We start from the raw sequence: 23,717 nt of genomic DNA on the forward strand, positions 1-23,717 counted from the left end.
TCTCTAGAAAAAAATTAGCCCTGGTTCTTAACTCTGTCCAGTGCTCTCCAATTGCAGAGGGCAGACTTCAGGATTTCCTAAGAACACGTATGGGATCCCATTCCAGGAGCTTCATCTAAGGAAGCATTTAGATGGCAAAAAAGACACTGTTTAACCCACCTGGAAGCTCTGCCTACTCTCTGGTTCTTGGGAAGCCCTCTCATAGGGGTGGAAAGGGGAGCAGAACATCCTACCAACTGCAAATAGGTGCAATTTGACTCCTTTCATCTCCAGAAGAACCATTCTTTTATCTTTTCCTTGCAGCTTTTTCTAGGAATTCCAGTACTCTATTGAATAAGAGTAGGGGAGTATATACCCGTGTCTCATTCCTGAGGATATGTCATTTTATTTCATTTCTTCCTCTTTTGTATGTATTAAAATTTAAGTCTGCTATTTTTTAATGTCTTCTGGTGTAGTAGTGGCCAGGAATTCCTTTAGTTTGTGTTTTCCATGGAAGAATTTTATTTCTCCCTCATTTATGAGGACAGCTTTGTTGTGTGCAGTAATTTAGGTTGACAGTTTTTTTTTTCAGGGTTTGGAATATATCATTCCATATCCTCTTTGCTTTTAGAATTTCCATCGAAACACATCAGTTATTCTGATAGGTTTGTATTTATGCATGACTTACTGATTCTCTTTTGCAGCTTTAAATATTGTTTGTTATGTGTACTTCCATGTTTTAATTGCAATGTGTGCAGCCGTGTTTCTTTTTTTGCTCTTGCTTGCTTAGTGTTTTGAAAACCTCCTCTACCGGAGTGAACCCATTTGTCAAACCTTTGGAGATGTTTTCTGTTATTTTGTTAGTGTTTTCTATGCACTCAGGTTATTTCTCTTATTCTTCTATACTTCTTATTCTTCTTTTAATAGTATCCCAGAGGTCTTGCAAGTACTGTTCATATTTTCTTAGTATTTATTCCTGTCATTTTCAGAGGTATCTATCCTGTTTTACCTTTCACCTCTGATAATCTGTTTTCAACTTGTTTCATACTGCTATTATTCAATGAATATTTTTACTTGGGTTGTTGAGATGATCACTCCTAGTATTTCTATTTGATTTTTATTTCAATTTTTATCTTTTTAAAAATTGATTTCCTTCTTCTTTTTTTTTTGCCAGTCCTGGGCCTTGGACTCAGGGCCTGAGCACTGTCCCTGGCTTCTTTTTGCTCAAGGCTAGCACTCTGCCACTTGATCCACAGCACCACTTCTGACCGTTTTCTATATATGTGGTGCTGGGGAATCGAACCCAGGGCTTCAAGTATACGAAGCAAGTGCTCTTGCCACTAGGCCATATTCCCAGCCCTTGATTTCCTTCTTGTATATCACAATGTTGGAGTTTACTTTTGTCCTCTTTGATTTTCTTAAAGTGTTTATACATGACTTTTAAGATTTCATTGATTATTCTTATTGTTATTCTTTTGAGTTCATTGTTGGATATCTCATCTCCTTTACTGTCACCAAGCCCTTGATTGCTGACTGACCCGTGCATTGGACATACTACTTTAATTTTCTTTATTACTCAAGTTGCTACACTGAGATTTATGCACCTGAAGCCAAGTCATTTGTTGCAAGTTTTGGTCATCCTGCATCTGAGATAATCCTCATGTCAGGCAGGATAGTGTAGAGGCTGTGCATAGCTGCTCCTTCTCATCCTTGGACTGGATGGTTTGGCTCAGCAGCCACGCCTTCATCTAGTGCTCAGGGTGCTAGGCCAGATTCCCAACAAGGTTCCAATCCAGCTAAACTACCTGAAGTTCCTTTTAGAAGGGTCGGTTGCCTTTACCATAGGGGTTTCTTTTGCACAGAGAATTTCCTTCTTCGTATGCTGGAGGCCTCCATACAAAATAAGCTCCTTTCTGCCACAGGGAGCTCTATAGTTTGTGGGCCAAGAAAGTTCACATTTGTTCTATCCCCACGCCAGTTTGTGCCTCCAGGGACAGCAAGTCTCTAAGCCTTGGGATGATTCCTAAATGTGACAGAGAATGGGGGAGGTGATCAGAGCTCTGAGCTCTGCCCTGGCTGAGTAAAAAACTAAAGATCATAGTTTCTCTGCCTGGTCATCTCAGTTGTTCAGATCCATCCCTCATTTCACCTCTGTTTGCAGAGGAAATGGCTATGGAAGCTTTGTGATTCAGAGAGTCTAAATTTAGGTCTCAGTCCTGTTAGCACAGCTGGCAGTTTCTAGGGTGCGCATCTCCATGCTTTAGGGCCCTGCTCAACCATTTGCCTCTCTGTATAGTCATTGTGGGGATCAAGTATGTCAAAGGGCATGGGAGCAGATCTCTGGCTCACCCAGCAGTCCACACATGTAGGCAGGCAGATGGCAGGTTCTAAAGGCTGAGTACTTGGCCAGACACAGGCTCACTGCTTTGTGGCTTCCTTAGCTACAGATTACAAGAGTCATTCTGGGCCAGAGAGGGTGGGGCCTCCAGCAAGGTCCAAGCTGTATTTAAAATCTACAAAAGCACCAAGTAACATTTTATTTCACACTATGGTTGTTTTTGTTGTTGTGTCTTTTCTAGTCTGATTTCAATAGAGTGGCAAAGCCAGGCACTGGTGGCTCACACCTAGGCAGCCCAGGCAAGAAGGCTTGTGAGATTCTTATCTTTAATTGACTACCAAAAAGCCAGAAGACTGTGGCTTCAGTGGTACAGTGTTAGCCTTGAACAAAACAGCTCAGGGATAGTGTCCATGCTTTGAGTTCAAGCCCATGGACTGGCACACACAAAAACAGTAAAATAAGTAAAAATAATTTTAACATATGTTATGTGCCAAAAATCACTATGTGGGTACAAATAAATATAAATTAACTAAGAAGAGTGATGTATCCTTTGTTTTTGAAGTGGAGTATTTGTAATGTTTGAGGTGATAACAAGTAATTTGTATTTAATTAAAGGTAAAAAATTCCTGTGAGGAAAATTTGGCTCAAATAAAGTTCTGAGATAACTAGAGTTAACCCAGTGACAATTTATTTAAAAAACATAAAGAAACCCTGAGAATATTACATTTGGACTCTATCAGTAATTTTCATTTCCACTCATACATATATAAGCTGTGCAAACAAGTGGAAATATGACTCAAGGGAAAAGAAAATAATTTTGCAGTAGTTGCATACATAAATTGGAGAGTTTGAAACAACTCAATATGTGCTCAAAATGTTGCATGTTTCTTCAGATATATAGAGAAGAACAGTTATTTGATACTTTAGATAATCACTTTTGAGTAATGTTCAGACGTGATTATCAGCTGAATTAGCATATTTTCTAATCAACCTAAAAGCTATTAAACACTGACAATTAGTTTTAGCTTTTGGCAAGGTAGAATTTATCATCTGCTCCATTTCGGTTTCAAAGAAATAAGGAACAATATTTCTTTTAAGGTAGTTATCGACAGTTTTTTAAGGCTCAATCACAAATTTGTTTCGTCTGGGATAAGTCACTAAAATAGAAGACAAAATCCATTGGAAAAGTACATAAGGAAATTTTGGTATTATCTAACATGTAATCTTAAGGATAAATTTCCATACTGTCAAGAGGACAAAGTATATTGGGAAAAATATTTTTATATGTAATATTTTTAATTAATAAGTTCGGATTGGCAAAACAAGAACTCATTTGTGGAGGAAATCCTATTTAAGGTGATAAGGTGGACAGAGAAATCCCAAGGCCCACATGGAATGGGAAATGGGTCAGATGGTACACACTAAGTGCTCAAGCTGTTTCTAGTCAATGTGAAATTTAAATCATAGTGCAAGAGACAGCCAATCAACTGGTTCTGCAAAGGGGAGTAGCCAATCAAAAGCCTAGCCAAGCCATAAAACCCTGCTGCTGACCCTTCAGCCTCTGCCTGACTTTTGTGTCTCTTGTACCCATGTCCTAATGAATCTTTGTGCCTCCTGTACTCCTGTCTTGGGAGATTCTTCACCAGCCGCCACCTAATATCCACTAGGCCAAAGATAGCGATTCTATCCACTTTTGAGCACTTATGCCTTCTCCTTACCCGCACTTCCTTATACTTATTTTCTTCACAACTTGGTAAAATACCACTAATGTGAGAGATGCAGAGCAGAGAGGATTTCCAGTGAGTGTTTGTCTCCCTGTGGGTCTTCATTGTAAATCCTTGTAGGGTGCGTCCGCGTATCAGTTATGTAATATACACGTAGAGAAATGGTGAGGCATTTTCTAAGTGCTTTGTGAATATTATCTCATGTAATTATTCATCTTGGCATGTGCCCCAGGGTCTGTCACGTGCAAGAGATGAAATATGTGTGGAATTTACGTACCTCATAAATATCTCCCAGAAACCCTGGGCGTTACTTTAGCTAGCCAGTTACCGGGAGAGAGTGGCTCTGGGACAAATGCCTTTAGGGGTAATCTGACTCTAGGCTTCAAGTTTTAGGAAGTCTTCTTAGCAGGGAAGCTAAGAAGAAAGTGATACCTAAATTGTAGAAAACATAGGAAGTGACTCAGTCCGGTTAAGTTCCTTCCTGTGGTTACCCAGGAGTCATTCAAAGATGACAAGAAAAGACCAGACTCAGATACAGGCTTAGCCTGGGGACCAGAGCAGTGGGATGGGGGCGGGGCGTGGGCAGGAGGCGTGGCCTCGCGCAGGGCGGGCCCGAGGGGGCGGGGCCGCGGCGGGGCGGGGCTCCCGGGGCGGAGCCCGGCGCAGGGGCGGAGCGGGGCGGGGCCGGCCGGCCTGCGGGGCGGGGCGCGCGGCGGCACCCGGCGCGATGGCGGCGGACGGGGACTGGCAGGATTTCTATGAGTTCCAGGAGCCAGCCGGGAGCCTCCTGGACCAGGAGAACTGTAACGCGAGCCCCGAGGCTGGGGCCGGGCCGGACGGGGACGGCGATGGCTTCTCGGCGCTGGCCAGCAGCCTGGAGGAGAAGCTGAGCCTGTGTTTCCGCCCCTCGGGTCCCGGCGCCGAGCCCCCGAGGGCGGCCGTGCGGCCCATCACGGAGCGCAGCCTCCTGCAGGGGGACGAGTGAGTGCCGGGGGCCCGGCGGGGCGGGCGGGAGCTGCCCGGGGCTCCGGTCCCCGCCCCGGCCCGGGCCCGCAGCCCGGCGGGGCTCTCCGCAGACTCCGCCCCGCGCCCTCCTTCCGCCTCCGCGGACGCGGGTCCCCTCCCCGTCCCGCCCCGCCCGGGCCTGGGCTCCGGGGTCCCCGCGCGCGGCAGGGGGGTTTAAATCCCCCACCGCCCGCCACGCGGAGCGGGAGCGGCCTCGCCCCGCCCTCCCCCCAAACCCTGACTTGGTTTACCCGGAATCTCCGGTGGAGCCCTGGGTGAGAACCCACCCATCCCTCCTGGGGCACGCGAAGGTGCCCCTCATTCCTTCCTATCCCGTGTTATCGAAGCGCCCGCCGAGTGCCTGCCCCGCTTCGCATTGGGAATGCCATCGTGACTGACACGGCCCCTCTCAAATAGGGCTCAGCGGGGAGGGGACCTGGGTCTGCAAACACGTGCGTGCACGTGTTGATGAAGGCTGGAAGAGATGCTGGTTTCTGAGGGGCGGCTGGGGGGACAGTCGGGGCGGACTTGAAAGGGAAAGCCGCATGCAAAATCGAATCCTGCTGCACATATGGGAGACCAGGGCCAGGATGTAGCCTGTGCGGAGAGAGGCTCCAGGCAAGGCGTTGTGGAGGCCTCGACTGTGCCACACGAATCCAACCCAGGTGGAGTGTGGACCTCTGCAGAGACAGGAGTGCAAGGCTCTTGGTTTTTAGTGGCATGGATCTCATCCCGTGGCCCAGAAGCTGATGCGTCAACAAATAGCGATCACAGAATCACCTGAGTGGTTAGGTTCACTATTGAAAGGTGCACAGGGACTTGGGCTGACTGACCACCTGGGGCCCTGGTTATCATTGGTTACATAAAGGTTGTTAATGCTGTTGCGTAGTTTTACTCCAAAACCTGGTAACAGGAGTTGAAGAGCCCGGAAACTTGAGCAAAGTTGTACTTGTAGGTAGAGTGGAACCCCAGGAGAGGCGGAAGGTGAAATGAATGGAGTAGTTGCCAGGGGTGACTGTTAAGATGGGTTTCAATAGCACCAAAGAAATGGAGAGACCAGAGGCTGGAAGGAGGAATTCATTTTGAGAATTGCAAGGGTTCACGGGCACAAAAAAGGGGCTCCCCTTTTGCTGGTCTTCTTTCCTCTGTGAATTAGGATACTTATCAGGAAATAAGGGAGGGAGCTTGAAAAGAGGGTGTTGGGGATTGTGTGTGTGGAAAGGGTGCCTATCAACTTGGCTCCTTTTCTTGGTTCCTCTGTAGTATGGAGAGTAGGTGAGGTGGAGCCTAGGTGAAGAAGAGGAAATGTTTATGAGTACAGATTTTATGTACAGAGCCAAGAATGTAGTCAGTAGCAAATATAGGTGTAGATTTATATATTCAGTATAATTTAAGACTTAGGGCACATTCTGGATTTTAAGTTACATTTCTAAGAGTAAGTTACTTAAGATAGACAAATGTATTGTACATAGATAATTAAGGGCTCCTAATTTTGCTTTGCCTGGACGTTTATTTATTTATTGTTGGTTGTGGGGCTTGAACTAAGGGCCTGGGTGCTGACCCTGAGCCTCTGTGTATTCAAGGCTAGCGCTCTACCACTTGAGCCCAGAGCCACTTCTGGTTTTTGAGTGGTTAATTGGAGATAAGAGTCTTTGGGGGACTTTTCTGCTCACCTGGCTCTGAATGGATGATCCTCATATCTCAGCCTCCTGAATAGCTAGGATTACAGGTGTGAGCCACCAGTGCCCAGCTACCTGGACTTTTTGCTAGTTTATTTAGCGTTTGCTTAACACTTAGGTTGTAAAGTTTAGAATATCTTATTGCTCTTAATAATAGTTTTTAGTAGATGGAATGTTGGTGATTTGGGGGTGCATAACAAATCTTTCAATGAACTGGGGCTGATCATCACTGTCATTGTCCTTTTTTTTTTTTGCCAGTCCTGGGCCTTGGACTCAGGGCCTGAGCACTGTCCCTGGCTTCTCTTTGCTCAAGGCTAGCACTCTGCCACTTGAGCCACAGTGCCACTTCTGGCTGTTTTCTATATATGTGGTGCTGGGAATCGAAACCAGGGCTTCATGTATAGGAGGCAAGCACTCTTGCCACTAGGCCATATTCCCAGCCCCTGGTAGAATCTATTTCAATGCCTTTTTGCTAGTAAGAGTTGAGATTTCTTTTATTCAAACACTGTCTTGCCTTCAAGTACTTTACTTAGCTTCAGTGAATCCCAGTTTTCCTTTTGGTAAATGTGGATTCTACTTACCTAGTGACGCGTTAGGTTAAGAGGGTTTTGCGCAAGATTCAGTGATGGCAGGACTTTGACCTTGAAAAGTGCTGTTCTGTCCATTGTTTATGGCTTGTGGCAATACTTTCTGATAAGATGGAAGCCAGTTCATATGTCTTGACTAAGAATTCTAGAAATCTTTCACTAAAGCTGGCCCTGTGTTCCTCTAACTACAGTTGTTTTGACGTTGGTAGAGATAGGGATTATTAATTGTCCGTTTTCTTGGAAGATCAAACTCATCCACACTCACAGATTATGTGTTTATTCCACTGTTCTTGTGTGATAGCCTCATTCAAGGTGGAGCCAACAAACAGAAGGAAGCTCCCAAACTGAAGACTGTCCTCACAGGCTAGAATATTTTACTAGGGTCAGGTATATCATCAATTCCTCAGTATTTGAAAATATTTTTTTTTCTTTTTAACCCCAGAAAGCTTGAGTTAGAAACACAGCAAGTAGCAATCCAGAGGTTTTGCCTCTCATTCTAGCTCATTGGTCTTAGGGGAGATCAGATTCCAGTAGAGGAGAATAGGAATGGACCATGCGCGTGGGAAATTTTCTGAGTAAAACCTGGTTTTTGTTTTCTTTTTGTCTGTGAGTCATGACCTTAAACTCAGGCCCTGGGCACTGTCCCTGAGCTCTTTTGCTCAAGGCTAGTGCTCTACCACTTTGAGCCACAGTGCCACATCTGGTTTTTGAGTGGTTAATTGGAGATAAGAGTCACATGGAGACTGTTTTGCCTGGGCTGGCTTTGAACTACAATCCTTAGATCTCAGCCCCTGAATAGTTAGAATTTCTTTCCTTTCCCCTCCCTCTTTTCCTCCCTCCCTCCCTTCCTTCCTTTCTTGTTCTAGATCAGGACTTGAACTCTGTACCTGCCACTGCTTTCGCTCACTGGCTAGTGCTCTACCAACCGAGTTACATCTCAAACCTGGTTTTCAAGAGCTTTCTGGGTCCGTCCACATTTTCATTAAAACTAATATATTTGTGGTAGCCAAATATCCCTTGGGGGTGATAGCTGTCGTTTACTGCTTCTGCTCTTTAGCACCAAATCCCTGTCCATTAGATCAAGTATGTTTTCCTCCATCTTTAAGTTTGCATTCTTATATTTATGCCCCCAATAGGAATTTTTTTTGGTATATCCTAGTTTACTTTGACAAAAGGCCTCCCCAGTTATTTAATGATTTACACGGAGATAAGGCAGTGTTAGGATTTTAAATAATGCAACATCTTGTGTATTTTTCTAGGAAATAAAGAAAATGGGGGGGGGTGGGGGCTGGGAACATGCCTAGTAGTAGAGTGCTTGCCTAGCACTCATGAAGCACTGGGTTCAATTCCTCAACACCATACATACAGAAAAAGCCAGTAGCTCAAGTGGTAGAGTGCTAGCCTTGGGCAAAAAGAAGCCAGGGACAGTGCTCAGGCCCTGAGGTCAAGCCCCATGCCTGGCCCCCCCCCCCAAAAAAAAATAAAAGGAGTGGTTTTTACTTACTCTAATTTCATTTTATCTTACTTGTATTTTGGAACTCTCCTCATGAAACACACTGGTTTACTATGCTGATTATTTCTTTGGTACTGAAACTTGAATTTCAGTCATGACATAGGAGTTTGATATCCCTGGTGTGGCTTGGAGCAGCTTATTTGAATGAATGCTTGGAGTAGTGGAGCAGGAGAGAATGCCTGCTTCCTGTCAGATTTTATGGTGGGGCATCTCATATCCACAGAAGTTAAGGGACTTGACCAAAGGGATTCATGCAGATGAGAGTCCATTTCTTCAATCCTGTCTCAAATGCCCTTTTCATTTCACCCTAGCACCTCGCCAAGGTAAAATAACTGCATTGGATATAACTTATGTGCATTTTATGTGAACTCTAATTCCAGGCTCATTCCATCAGTCTTAGTTCTTAGCCTATTTTGTTACACATTAGATACTAAATTCTGTTCTCACATTGAGATGGAATCTTTTCTCCAGAGAAGGCAGCAAACTTTTTTGTTAGAGAGAGATTATTCACCTTATAGTATGTTCCCTGTTTTTGGAAGTTACCAAAGAAAAATAATCACTGTAATGCCTGGAAATATGGTCTGACTTCTTCATGCTTCTGTCTTCTAGTCTGTAAAATGAGGATAATAATGTTTCCTACTTCTAATGTGGATTTTAGGGATTAAACCATGTGAATTGCTCTGATGAATTTTCTCCACCATGTAACTTGATGGAAGTGTTAGTGACTGATACTACTTTGAGACACTTCACTTTCCCTCAGCACTTCTTGTCGGTCCAATTGTATGACTTTCATATAATTTCTAGCTGTAGAATTTTCTTCATATATTATTTTTAGTCTTATTTAGGAGAATGCTTTGTTGGTATTTATTTTCCCCTATGAAACGATGTGCCTTATACTTTTTGCTTTGATATTTGATGTAATAAATATTAATAGGAGACATGTAGACTGCTGTTACTCATTGTAGTTTTCTTCTTTTTTAAGGATTTGGAATGCTCTGACAGACAATTACGGAAATGTAATGCCTGTAGACTGGAAATCATCCCATACCCGGACCTTGCATTTGCTTACTTTGAATCTCTCAGAAAAAGGGGTAAGTTAGGATTTCAGCCTGTAGTTTCTACAGGACTGATACTGATAGGTTATAACACACATTCATTGAGCTAGGTCTTGCCATCTTGATTATGTAGCCAGCACCTGTCTTCATCATTGTGGAGATTGGTGAACACTAATGATCAACCATCTCTTACTGCATATATAATTTTAATATACTGAGAACCCTCAGTTGAGTTGTGATCCTTGTAAGGTTTACTCCATGCAGATGCCCTCTGCATGTTTAAGTCTGCGCCCAGTACTGGCTTACCTAGGTAACTGGCACACCTGGAGGCAGTTACCTCCCCCTTCTCTGAGGTAACATTCAGTCCACCTGGCCTTACCTCCCACCCCTGCCGTAGATAAGGCAGGGCCAGGCTGTGGTTCAGCCCTTCTCTCCAGCCATGCATCATCTCTGACACAGGTCAGCATTTTGGGAATAAACTTTTCTCTCCTGCCAGAATACTAAGTAGTGCTCTCTTTTATCAGCTACCTACTTTAATAAACCTTACAGCCCTAGACTTTGGTTAATTTGTTGAGTATTGGAATATCAACGTGAAGGTAGCTTCTTGTCGAACTTTATGACTTGCTAGAATAATAACATGTCAGAAGATTGTAGATTCCTCTGAATGTTGGGGAAGTATGACAAGAACTTTCGCTGCTTAACATTTTAATGTGTGTTCTTGGCGCAGTTATTCCGCTGGTGGTGCCCGTAGCTGTTCTCGTACTATCAGGGGAAGATGCTTTGAGTAAGAAGTGGGAACACAGTGATAGGATGGCTTGGGAGCTAGAAAAGGGAAGGGATTGACTTGAAGTGGAAGATTGGAGTATTAAATTTGTTTAACACAGATGAGGCGTGCAGCCAAACTATAAGTTTCAGGGCCAGACTAAATTCGTTATCAAATAGCAGTGTAAACTCCTGACAGATCTTCTGGAATGCTCTATATTTCATCAAAGTTAATTGTGTGATTATTGGGAGAATAATATAGTAGGGCTGTCAGTATTTTAAATAGTATTGCTAGTGTTTTGTGAAAATGACTTTCTTAAATACATGCCTTGGAGAAGCATGCTGTTTTGATTTTCCAGTAACCTCTAGAATTCTGACTGTATTCCCCAGTTTTGCTGTAGATGTGATGTCTTCACTGTTGGTTTCAGTTATTAACTCGGATAAGCCTTGCAGATTGACCTGGTGCACATTTGCTTGTCTTCTCTTAGAGGTCATAGCTATCATTGGGGTTTTACTCAGTTCCCACCTCTCTCTCTCTGAAGCTTCTTATAACTATTTAGCCTTTGTTGATCTTATGGAATTATGCAATTTTCGAATTGGAAGGGGCTGTAAAGAACACTTAATCCAGCTTCTCCCTTGTGGGGGGAGTCCCCACCTACATCATTTCTGCCAGATGGTCACTCAGCTATGGCCTAAATCCTTTACGGAAGGAAAAGGAACTGTTCTGCCTGGGAAATGATGACATTTTGGAAGGGCTGGCTGTTTAACAGCCCTGTTGTCTCATGGGAGCAGATCCCCACAGCATTTTGTCTTTGTGTAGAGTCATTACTGTGTCCTCATATTAATCATGTTTCCGGATCTGTCCATCAGACTGTGAGTTCCTTGCAGGTATCTTTGTATTTGTTGTCTTTTTATTAATTACCACTGTGCCTGGAACTTGGCCTGTACTGAGTTTATTTGTTGAGTGAGTCAATGAATGGATAACCTTATATTAAAGTCAGAGATAAAAGTCTTTTTGAGATGTTTTTTCTTTTTGCCTATATTGAAAATTGTGCTGAATCCAACCTTGATTGGTCCATGAGTCTTTTTTTTTTGTTTGACATATTACAAATAGCATAAAAGAGTTCCTTTCATAGTATCAGAGAGAAGCACATTAGCTGCATGAATAGGGCATTCTAATCCAGTTTCACTGAATAAAATGTAAATCTTGTATTGTTTGATTGTGTCTTGGGAAGGGGAAGTGTTTCCCATCTTCCTGCCCTTTGAATGTTATTTTCAATGCCAGAGTAATACTGTAGCCTGGCAATGATTAGCAAAGACTTAGTGTTTAGTACTAGTAGTGATTGAAAACTTTATCTGGAAAAATTTAGAAGATTAAAATAAACAACCAGTCCTCTGTCTATTTGTCAGTTAATCAATCATCATATCTACCCTGATGTGACTATTGTATTGATGAATAAATGAGATTAGAACTTTCTCAGAAAGAATTATAGGGCTGGGGATATGGCCTAGTGGCAAGAGTGCTTGCCTTGTATACATGAGGCCCTGGGTTCAATTTCCCAGCACCACATATACAGAAAAACGGCCAGAAGTGGCGCTGTGGCTCAAGTGGCAGAGTGCTAGCCTTGAGCAAAAAGAAGCCAGGGACAGTGCTCAGGCCCTGAGTCCAAGCCCCAGGACTGGCCAAAAAAAAAAAAAAAGAAAGAATTATAGCATGAGTTCCCAAAGAGCAAATGGTAAAAAGGATTATATAAAAAGTATCCAAGTCTCCACTATTGGATGATAAATAAGGTTTTTTTTTTTTTTTTTTTTTTGCCAGTCCTGGGCCTTGGACTCATGGCCTGAGCAGTGTCCCTGGTTTCTTTATACTCAAGGCTAGCACTCTGCCACTTGAGCCACAGCGCCACTTCTGGCCATTTTCTATCTATGTGGTGCTGGGGAATCGAACGAGGCAAGCACTCTTGCCACTAGGCCATATCCCCAGCCCCAAGTTTTTTTTTTTTTTGGCCAGTCCTGGGCCTTGGACTCAGGGCCTGAGCACTGTCCCTGGCTTCTTCCCGCTCAAGGCTAGCACTCTGCCACTTGAGCCACAGCGCCGCTTCTGGCCGTTTTCTGTATATGTGGTGCTGGGGAATTGAACCTAGGGCCTCCTGTATCCGAGGCAGGCACTCTTGCCACTAGGCTATATCCCCAGCCCCCCCAGCCCCAAGTTTTAAAAGTTTTTACCTTGGGAAACTTATCATTGTCCTTTGGGCATTGTATTCTTTCCATGTCTAAGTTATGTAAAATTTAACTTTTAGAAGCATTCTTCACTTTATCTCAGTTGTAAAGCAGGGGAATTGTTTCCTTGATGATTGGAGAAGAGATATATTATTATTTTTGTATTAAGTTGAAACAAATGTTTAGGCCTCTCATAGTTTGCTAGACTTCATTTTTAATTTTCTTTCTTTGAAGATTGAAATGCACATTTCTCAATTTGATGGCTCTTTTGTAAAGTAAGGACTCTGGCATGCTCCAGGTCCTTATTGGACCTATTGTTTTCTGTACTGTATCTGTAGTTTTATACAAGGAAATAGTGCCACCAACTCTGCATCTATTCCTGGCATGGAGAGGCGTGATGGGTCTTCTTGGCACAAAGGTATCATATTGATGGCTAATGGGAGAGTAGATAATAATCCCCATGACAGACAAGGTTAGTTTTCAAAGCCCCAAAGAGATTCCAGCCCTTAGCATCTGCCCTCTCTGTGGGAAATGGGCTTGACACTCTCTTAGGAAAGAAGATCTGGGCCATTATTTCTGTTGTCACGGAAATTTATTCTAAGTGTGTGTGTGTGTGTGTGTGTGTGTGTGTATGTGTGTGTGTGTGGGGGGGGGTTGGTTGTGGGGCTTGAACTCAGGACCTGGGTTCTCTCACTGAGCTTTCCCATTCAAGGTTAGCACTCTACCACTTTGAGCCATAATGCCGCTTTTGGTTTTCTGGTGGTAATTGGAGATAAGAGTCTCATGGACTTTCTGCCTGGGCTTATTTTGAATTCTAATCCTCAGATCTCAGCTTCCTGAGTAGCTAGGATTACAGGCATGAGCTACTGGCACCTGACTCTCTTAAGACCTCTTTTAAATCGGAAGCTTTTCTTGAAACGTGTGTGTGTGTGTGTGTATGATAGAATACTTGTACTTTATTTTGGCAAGAAACATCTCCTGCTCATTTTTTTACTCTTTCTATATGCATTTCATCCAGGGGAGAGACTTTATGTTTATTTTATTTTTGTGCATAGGGCTTGAATTCCAGGCCCATGAGCTATCCCTTAGCTTTTTCAGTCAAGACTGGTGCTCTACCACTTGAGCTAGAGCTCTATTTTAGCGTTTGGCTGGTTGGTTGGAGAGAAGAGTCTGACCAATTTTCCTCCCTGGTTGGTTTTGAACTGTGATCCTCAGATCTCAGCCTCCTGAGTGGCTAGGATTACAAGCATGAACCACTGGTGTCTGGAAAGAGGTGTTTTTCAAATACATTTTTATAGTTTAAGAAAAGAGTTAAGATGATAAAGTGCTCGCAGATAGTAATTTTAAAATTAAAATCTGATTTATGTATAAGCTACAAGGGGAAAAATGAAACTATACTGTTTATAACTGTGCCATGGGGCAGGTGAGTTTGGAGTGTAAGGACCAATAACATTAACTGTTTAGGGCCCACAAGCCCCTGTGATCACATTGTCATTTTTTTTTTTTTTTTTTTTTTTGGCCAGTCCTGGGCCTTGGACTCAGGGCCTGAGCACTGTCCCTGGCTTCTTCCCGCTCAAGGCTAGCACTCTGCCACTTGAGCCACAGTGCCGCTTCTGGCCATTTTCTGTATATGTGGTGCTGGGGAATCGAACCTAGGGCCTCGTGTATCCGAGGCAGGCACTCTTGCCGCTAGGCCATATCCCCAACCCCACATTGTCACTTTTGATTCTTAAAAATAAGTCATCCTCTCATGAAGAGCCTAGTATCTTGACTTTTCACTTTTCTTATTCAATATTAAATTATAAAAGAAATAACTGGTGTTATTTATAAAAAGCAAGCTAGGACTGTAGTACAAGAAGGAAAGGCAGCCTCTGCCCTCTTCCTTCAACCTTAATTTCTGGTTTCACCAAGCAGCCACTTCCAGCTGCTGTAGCTGCTGCCTAGCTGACAACCGACTACACTGATTTTTACCTTGCAATTTTGACCCTCTACACAGAGGACAAAGGTTTAGCACTCATGTACCCTTTTGACCCTCACACACATTTTTCTCTACCTTCTTTCCCTACTTTAATCACATTAGACTCTTTGGGTTAAGTTGATCATTTGTATTGATTATTGATATGCATACTGTTGACCCATTCACAATTAAATTGCCTCTCAATATAATTTTATTTTGTTTGTGTTCAGTACAGGGACTGTACTGGCTAGCCTTCTACTTCTGATTGTCTTCTCTCTGCTTCTTGTAGGCCTAGACCAACATTTTACTTATTTTTATTTTGTTTTTTTAAGGCAGTACTGGGATATGAACTAAGGGCTTTGTATTGTCTGATGTTCTCCCACTTGTGCCATGCCTCCAGCTCTGATTTAGGCATCTTTATTTTAGAAATGGAGTCCAGCAAGTTTTTCTGTCACCTCCAGATCTGAGTCTCCTGAGTATAGACAAGTTTTTGTTGTCAGGCCCAAGCTGGCCTTGAACTCATAATCCTTATGGTTTAGCCTCCCTTTGCTGAGATTATAGGTGTGTGTCACCAGACCATATTGACTCAATTTTTTATTCTTCCTTATTGTGATTGTCACTCCCCTTTGTTGGTTTTTTAGATTATATTTAGTTTACCAATTCAGCCTCAAAAGAGCCATCATGTTCATTTCAGTAAGTGGATTACAGTAACTAATCTGTCAATCCCCTTTCTTGTGCTTTGCCGTGTCTCGCAAAGTGACAGCTCTAGTCTGAACTGGTCACTGTCTGGCCTACCTTTCAACCTTTCTGGAATTTTTACTTCCTCCATCATTACAAGAATTCCCTTCATTTCTTTCTCCTGTTAGACTCTGTCTTCCTTGTTCATTTTCCTGCTGCATTCTTTCTGAGAAAGTGTGGAGAAGAGGTAAATTCCTTGACTATTTGCATGTCTGAAAATGACTTTCTCTTTATTTAGCTCCCACTTTGTTGTTAAGCTATCTGGATATTAGATTCCAGGGTATAATTCATTTTAACATGGAAATTACAAATTGATTGTTTTCTAGCATCTATTGTTGCTGGCGAGAATTCAAATGACATTTGGAATTAGATTCTTCTAAGGTAATAGCTCTTTTCCTCTGAAAGCTCTTATCTACTGCTCCCCCTCTACTTCCCCCCACCATTTTCTGAAATCCTTTGTGTCAAAGGCCATGGCTTGGCCTTCTGTGGGCTGAGTGAGCAGAAGATAGAGTAATACTGTGAGAGGTAGAATGAGGACATGTCTTTACCATGCTGCTACAGGGGCCTGCAGTGCTGTGCTGCTCTCTCCAGTCTCCTTTTAGGAAGTCAGCATGCCACCCTCCTCTCCTGCAGGTTTCTTACACTCTGGGCTCCGAGTTTGCCCTTAAAACAGAGAATGCTTCCATTTCAGGAACTAGGGAAGCAGTAGGAACCTACCTATATTCATCTTGCTATTTCCTCAATTGTAGTTATATCGTTTGAACTAGTCAATCAAATAATTTCCCAGAGAAAAGTTAGTATTTCCATTAGACTAAATATAATATATTTATATATAGGTTGAGTATCTCTTAATCTGAAATGCTTTGGGACCACAAATGTTTAGGATTGGGGGCTCTTTTGGGATTTTGGGAATATTTAGATGTTTATGACAAAATTATCTTGGAGACAGAATCCAATTTAAGTCTGTACATCTTACATACATGGCCTGATGGAGGTTGTATATACTGCTTTTAGTATACCTGCATTTTGAGTACAATCCATCCCTTGATGTCACACATGGAATTTCCCACTTGATGTTTCAAGGTGATACTCCAAAAGTTGCAGATTTTGAACCATTTTGTACTTGGGAATTTTAGGCTTTCAATTTTAGGATTAAATTTGTTCCATCTGTAATATTATACAGTGTAAACACTATGTTACTTTCATGATACAAAATGTAATAGAATGACATGATTTCTTCTTGCATGTCCTGTGGCCCATTTGTTTTTCAAGAACTCAGGGTGTGGTCATTCTTTTCGAGAGTCGAGTTCTATTTCCAGTTCTGTGTTCATCAAAACATTCATGTCGTGAAAGAGGAATAAATGTTAGATAGGTAGATAATTTAATTTGTTGAAATTTCCCCCAGGCTTTACAATTAGTGCCGGTACTATCCTCTAACCAGGATTAAAGGAAATCAACTCATTCTGGTGCAGTATCACAGGGATGGCAGCAGCCAGTCATATTTTAGCAGTGTTGGCAAGAAGAGGGAAGACATTTCTAGAACCTGGACAGATTAGCTATGAAGGAGAAGTCTGTTTCCGAGGAGGAGCTGTGGCCTTTGGTAAAGAGCCAGCACTGACAAATGGCAGTCTGGCAGGGAAGGGACAGCAGAAGTGCTCAGAAATGTCCTTCTCCCCTTGCAGACTCCCAGGGTCTGCAGGGTGCTGTGACCAGTGGGAGCTAGAAGTCAAGGGCGTCCTTTGATGTGATTGACACGGCCGTCTCCTGGGCACACAGCCCCGTGCTGGCGAGATGATTGGAATCCTTCTAGCACTATTAGGAGTAAAGATGCTTTTGGAAACTAGAGGGGAAATATTTAACTGGAAAGTAAGTGCAGCTCCCAGGGAGCTGATCACTTATCTTTTCTTCTGAATATTAGAAAGTAACTCACAGGTACTTCTGCTTATGTTTCAGTAGATTTTAGCCTATACTGGTTTGTTAATTATGTAGTAGCATTCATTGCCAAACTTCATTTTCTTCTATTTATTCATTCTGTTTTCCTGCGAATCAGTACTATTTTCTTTCCTATATGGGTTTTAGCTCCTCTAGAACAATTTTAAATTTTAAGCATTTGTACACATTTTAAGCATTTGTGCAAAGTACAAATCTGACTTGTTCACTACATCAAATTATGAGTGCAGTGCATCTTGATCAGTGTCACCTCTTTCATCCCTCCCCCCTTCTAGCACTTTTATAGCTATTTCTCCTGGAAAGTAGTATGTATCTATAGCAGGCCAAGGGATGTACACAGCCTCTTAGCATCTGTCTGTCTACACGGCTCTCATTGCTGCTTGGGGCTGAGTGTGTCACTCAGGGCCCGCCCTGGCTAGTCACTTCTCCCTTGCAAGAGAGAACTCAGCCTGTGCTTTCCTTACCGCCTCTGTTACCCCGGCGTGCTGACATGGCTCTGGTCACATTCTTGGGTCTGTTTGCTTCCAGATAAGTGAAGGTTTGCTCTTTGACACCTCAGATGAAGAGGAGCTGCGAGAACAGTTGGATATGCACTCGATTATCGTCTCCTGTGTGAACGAGGAGCCCCTGTTCACTGCAGACCAGGTACAGAGGAGTTCACACCGGGAAATGCATCCTGGAGCTGACGGCCATCGCTCACTGTGCCAGTAAATGACGCTTGTGCAGAATTTACTTGCGCAGAATTTACTTGCATGTCTTGGACTGTGTAGGTAAATAGACTTATCAGTTAACTTTTCCATTGGAGAAAGAAAAGTACATCATCTGAACAAGAAGAGATTTTGTGAATTGGAAAGACTTTCACTTTAGACATTGTTAACAAATCCAACAAATTTCTGAGGGAGGATTATTAAAGGTTATTGTGAATTTCCTACTGTGTTTTTAGATTTACCCAAATAGGAGCAAACTCTAATATATTTGTGTACAAATTAATTAGCTTCTGTAAAACTGTGGTTCACAATCACTAGCACACATTAGAAGGACCTGTTAGGTTTGACAGGAAAAAAAAATGAATGTTATTCCTGACTGGTCCCCTTACCTCTCTTGTATTGTCCAAATGGGATACCAGAACTTCTTCCTGAACTAAAATGTTCCGTGCTACTTAGCCTGTGGATTCTATCACATCCTATTTTTAGCTGGAGAGAAGAGGTCAGTAAGGAGATACTTTATGGCAAGGTTGGAAGGAGCACATTGAAAATGTACGTTAAAAATACCATCTTGGTGCTCTTTAGTCGTATTTGTGGTTGCATTATTCTAGGCTGGGAAGAAGGAGTGCCAGGCTTAGAAAACAAGGTAGGTTTGTTTTTGAAAGATTTTTTTTTTCTTTTAGGTAAAGCTCACTCCCTCCTTGAGTCAAAAACTTGGCTTGTTCACACACTGTTGGTTAATAGGGATTTAATGTACTTCTCCTGGAGTAGCCTTGTATGTGCTATATTGGACATAGACCTTTCCTTCTCTATGTTTGGTTAATGGTAGTGTATCTGTTTCACAAGGTTATTGAAGAAATTGAAGAAATGATGCAGGAATCCCCGGACCCAGAGGATGATGAAACCCCTACCCAATCAGACCACCTCTCAATGCTCTCCCAGGAGATTCAAACTCTTAAGAGGTCTAGTACAAGCAGTTATGAAGAGAGTAAGAGGCCCTCCTTATATCTGTGCTCCTTATCTATCTCCGCAAAGCTTTGTTTGTCCCAGAGTTAGTGGTGTGCTCTTCCTCAGCCCTCTGGTAGTACAGAACTCTGGACATGTCTATATTGTCGCTCAATATTTGTGTTGTGTTCCCTTTCATACCCTGTATGACTTTGCTAGACTTCTGTAAGGAAGTACTGCAGACTGGGCAGCTGAAATTTGCTTTCTGTTAATTCTGGCTGCTAGAAGTCCAACATTAAGTTGTCAGCAGGTTTGGTTTCTTCCAGGACCTCTCCTGTTGCCTTATCTCATCAAAACAAACAAATGGGGGCTGGGAATATGGCCTAGTGGCAAGAGTGCTTGCCTCCTATACATGAAGCCCTGGGTTTGATCCCCCAGCACCACATATACAGAAAACCGCCTGGAGTGGCGCTGTGGCTCAAGTGGCAGAGTGCTAGCCTTGAGCAAAAAGAAGCCAGGGACAGTGCTCAGGCCCTGAGTCCAAGCCCCAGGACTGGCAAACAAACAAATGGATTGGGACTTGCTTCACTTATCTAGTATGTACAAGGCCCTGGGTTCAAATTTGCTGTCTTCATGTAACATTGTTTCTACAATGTATCTGTGTCCAAATTTCCTCCTCCTATGAGAATATGGGTCATACTGGATTTGAGACCAACCTGATACTTTATTTTAATTTAGCCACCTTTGTAAATACTCTGCCTTCAAATATTTGTATATTCTGAGGTACTAGGAGTTAGGATTTCAACATGAATTATTGAAAAGACACAGTTTAGTTTACAACAAACAAGATACTCAATAGATATTTATTGAAAACAATTCCTATTTTTATCAAGAGTTGTCTTCTGTGAAGCCTTTGGGGCTGGGTGTGGCCGGACACACCTGTAATCCTAGCTACTCTGCAAGCGTGGCTGGAGGATCATGAGTTGGAGCCCAGCCCATGAAAAGGTAGTGAGATCTTATCTCAAAAAAACAAATGGACTCGGACCTCATTGGTTGGTATAATACTTGTCTAGGACATACAGAGCCGTGGGTTCAATCTCTAGCACCACAGGAAGAATGAAAATTGTGTTTGAATGGGAATAATAGACATGGGAAATTGTATAGTTGCTTGGCATGAAACATTTCCAAATAAGTGTAACCAGCCTGAGCATATTCTGAGGCTGGTGGTTGAGCCTGTGTCTAGTCCCTGTGTCTAGGCCCTGCACAGGGCTGCCTGCCTCCTGGAGTGGCCCAGGAAAAGGTCTTGTTTTGTTTCCTCTGTGTGTCCCTCACTTCTGTCTATGTTTATGGAACGATTAGGATATGTGGTTTCATTTCCACATCTGAAATGTTTGACAGACTGCATCCCTTTGGCAGGTCTGATTTGACCATGCCCCTGGCTGTAGATAGGGGTTTAGTGTGATTCTAAGACATAATCCTGATAGCTGACAAGACACAAAAGTATATAATAGTTTGCTAGGGCTGCAGTGACAGTCGCCCAGACAGGGTGACTCAACGAGGATTGTGTGTGTGTGTGGGGGGGGGGGAATGGATATTCTCACAGTTCTGGAGGCTGTAGTACAAGGATCAAGGTGTTGACAAGGGTGGTTCCAGGCGACTCCTCTCCTTTGCTTGCCAGTGGTCTGCTTGTGATCCCTCTGTGGCTCCTCCATCCTATTCCCACTTTCTAAGGATGTATTCACATTAGATTAGGGGGGCATGTATTTCAATTAATTGCGTCTTGAAAGATTTTTTTTTTAAGCAGAACTAGAATTTGAACTTGGAGCCTTGTGCTTACTAGGCAGGAGTTTTACCACTGGGGCCACACACACCCTTTTTGCTTTAGATTATTTTTCAGGCAGGATCTCGTGGATTTTATTTTTTATTTTTATGTCTTGGCCAGTCCTGGGGCTTGAACTCAGAGCCTGGGCACTGTCCCTGAGCTTCTTTTGCTCAAGGCTAGCTCTCTACCACTTGAGCCACAGCGCCACTTCAGGCCTTTTCTGTTTATGTGGTGCTGAGGAATTGCACCCAGGGTTCCATGGACGCTAGGCAACCACCCTACCACTAAGCCACATTCACAGCCCTCTTGCGGTCTTAGTTTGGGACTTTGATCAGAATTTGATCCTCCTGCATCTGCCTCTTACCTAACAGGGACCTCAGGCTTATTTTTCAGATGGGGGGGTCTCAACTTTTTGCCTAGGCTGGCCTCAATGCTCAAATCCTTCCATCCCTTCTCCCTGAGTAGTTGAGATTAAAGGTGTGTGCCCTCTAGACCCCAAAGACATATCTCCGTGTCACATAGTCATGTGGTGAGGTGAGTGGAGGCGTTAGTACTTTGGCAATGTTTTATCTCTTCCATGGGGTTTCAGGGAACATTGTTCCCCTTCACCATCTTTCTCATCTCCAAGATGATCCCCAAATCGGGACATACATGTTTGAACATGTATTTAGTTTAATTCTATCAAATCCATAACGTTTCTCTTCAGAAATGTCTTAGAATCCTGTGCTGTACACACCACCCATCAGCTAGTAGTTTCTACTCTTCTCTCTGCCCTTGGTGTTTGTTCTTTTCTTTGTCCAACCTTTCTCAGTGTTGCTGGCATACTTGATTTACCCAAGCACAAAAGCTCATCCCACTTTAATCTTAGCCAGCTGAGAAGTGACCTTGCCCTCTTACCTCTGACTCAGACCTGTGCCCCATAAGGTTTAGAGTTCTGATTGCTAAGAATATGAGTTTGCTTTTTGGTGTCATACTTCCTGCTGTGCTTTTGTCTTAGTATATGGTTGTGGTTGCAGGAGTGAAGAGGCTGTCTGTCTCTGAGCTGAATGAACTCCTGGAGGAAATCGAGACGGCCATCAAGGAGTTCTCCGAGGAGCTTGTGCAGCAGTTGGCCTTGCGAGATGAACTGGAATTTGAAAAGGAAGTGAAAAACAGCTTTATTTCTGTCCTGATAGAAGTGCAAAATAAACAGAAAGAGCACAAAGAAACAGCCAAGAAGAAGAAGAAGCTCAAAAATAGCAGCTCTCAGAATGGGAAGAATGAGAGAAGTCCCATGCCGGGCACAGTAAGTGAGGTGCTTTGCGAGGCACCAAGGATTAGAAGCAGGTAGTCCCTGCACACCTGGCCAGTCCCAGCTGGGGCAGCTCACACCTGAGTGTGAGCTATGCCACTCACCAGAGTGCAACAGGGACGACTCCTTCATGCACGATGCTTAGCTTTTTCAGAAAGGTGTTTCTTGCTTTTAATGGTTGTTCAAAAGAGCCAGTACCAAATGTTTAGGAGGGAAGACTGTCTTAAGGAAAAGAAGCTTTAGTGAGTGATGGTTTCTCCCTACATCAAAATGTTAATAGTGGTTACTTACATTTGGATGGTGGACTTTTGTATGGCTTCTTATTTATGTTTAATATGTTAGATTGTGGAATAAGAAGTTGAAAAAAGGGTCCATTTAGGAGTGGCAGAATTGTGCAAATCTTAAAAGCTCAGGCTGATTTCTAGCCAGTGTCTCTTGATTTATCAGCAGAGTTGGGAAGGGCTCATACTGCTTTTGTTAGTTAATATCTTATTAGTAGAGGTTGAGTGCTGTCAACCTTTTGGCTAAGTATTTGGCAGACCAGATTATTACTGAGTGATAAAACAAGATTATCTGTTTGGAACTTTGAATCTTTATATAAAGTGTTTAATTTTATGTTTTGTCACTTTTCTTGAGTGGTCCTGATTTCACTCAATTAAACTTTATCATGAACATTAACTACCAGTCATGTGAGATACATATCCTTATTGATCATCTGTCTCCTTCACTTGTGTGTAATCAGTCGAGGCCATATATATAACTTCCTACCTTGACTGCACATGGAAAAAGATTGGTTTTATTTTTGTAGCATAATGATTGGACAAAGGGATCCATTTTATAGGGGACAAAGTTTTAAAAAAAATTCATGACATTGATAACATGATAATATGTATCCCAAACTGGCTATTGTGGTTTACAATAACATAAATTTTCTTTTTGATGATGATGATTTTTTTATCTGTTGTGGGGCTTGAACTCTGGGCCTGGGTGCTGTCCCTGAGCTCTTCAGCTCAAGGCTAGCAGCTCTACTACTTGAGCCACAGCCTACAGCACCACTTTTGGTTTGCTGGTGGGTAATTGGAGATAAGAGTCCCACGTGGTGAGAGAAGAGTCTCACTCTATCCTCAGATCTCAGCCTCCTGAGTAGCTAGGACTACAGGCGTGAGCCACCAGCTTCAAGATGGATTTTTTTCTTTAAAGAATATTTACAGGTCTGGGTGTCAGTGACTCATGAGCTCCTATAATCCTAGCTACTCAGGAGGCTGAGTTATCAGGATCAGGGTTCAGAGCCAGCTGGGGCAGGAAACTCTTTGAGACTTATATCTCCAAGTAACTACCAAAAAAACCCCACAGAAGTAGAGCTATGGCACAAGTGGTATAGAGCTGGCCTTGAGAATAAAAGCTTAGGGACAGTACTCAGGTCCTGAGCCCCGGGACCAGCACAAAAA

General features: G+C 42.9%; 1 protein-coding gene across 2 annotated transcripts in view; it reads left to right on the top strand.

Annotated features, from left to right (window-relative positions):
* Window positions 1-4,715: 4,715 nt before the first annotated feature.
* The window catches only part of Fez2 (fasciculation and elongation protein zeta 2), a 38,919-nt gene continuing 19,917 nt past the window's right edge, over window positions 4,716-23,717 (top strand). Inside the window, exons 1-5 of one of the 2 annotated variants that reach the window (XM_048353137.1) lie at window positions 4,716-5,022; window positions 9,808-9,916; window positions 18,036-18,152; window positions 19,058-19,199; window positions 21,995-22,263. In XM_048353137.1, the coding sequence (XP_048209094.1) occupies window positions 4,769-5,022; window positions 9,808-9,916; window positions 18,036-18,152; window positions 19,058-19,199; window positions 21,995-22,263 (891 nt within the window). In that variant the 5' untranslated portion in view covers window positions 4,716-4,768. The remainder of the gene's footprint in view (window positions 5,023-9,807; window positions 9,917-18,035; window positions 18,153-19,057; window positions 19,200-21,994; window positions 22,264-23,717) is intronic. The other variant, XM_048353138.1, reaches the window with a different exon arrangement.

This window comes from Perognathus longimembris, chromosome 8 (genome assembly GCF_023159225.1).
Source record: "Perognathus longimembris pacificus isolate PPM17 chromosome 8, ASM2315922v1, whole genome shotgun sequence".
Lineage (NCBI taxonomy): Eukaryota > Metazoa > Chordata > Mammalia > Rodentia > Heteromyidae > Perognathus > Perognathus longimembris.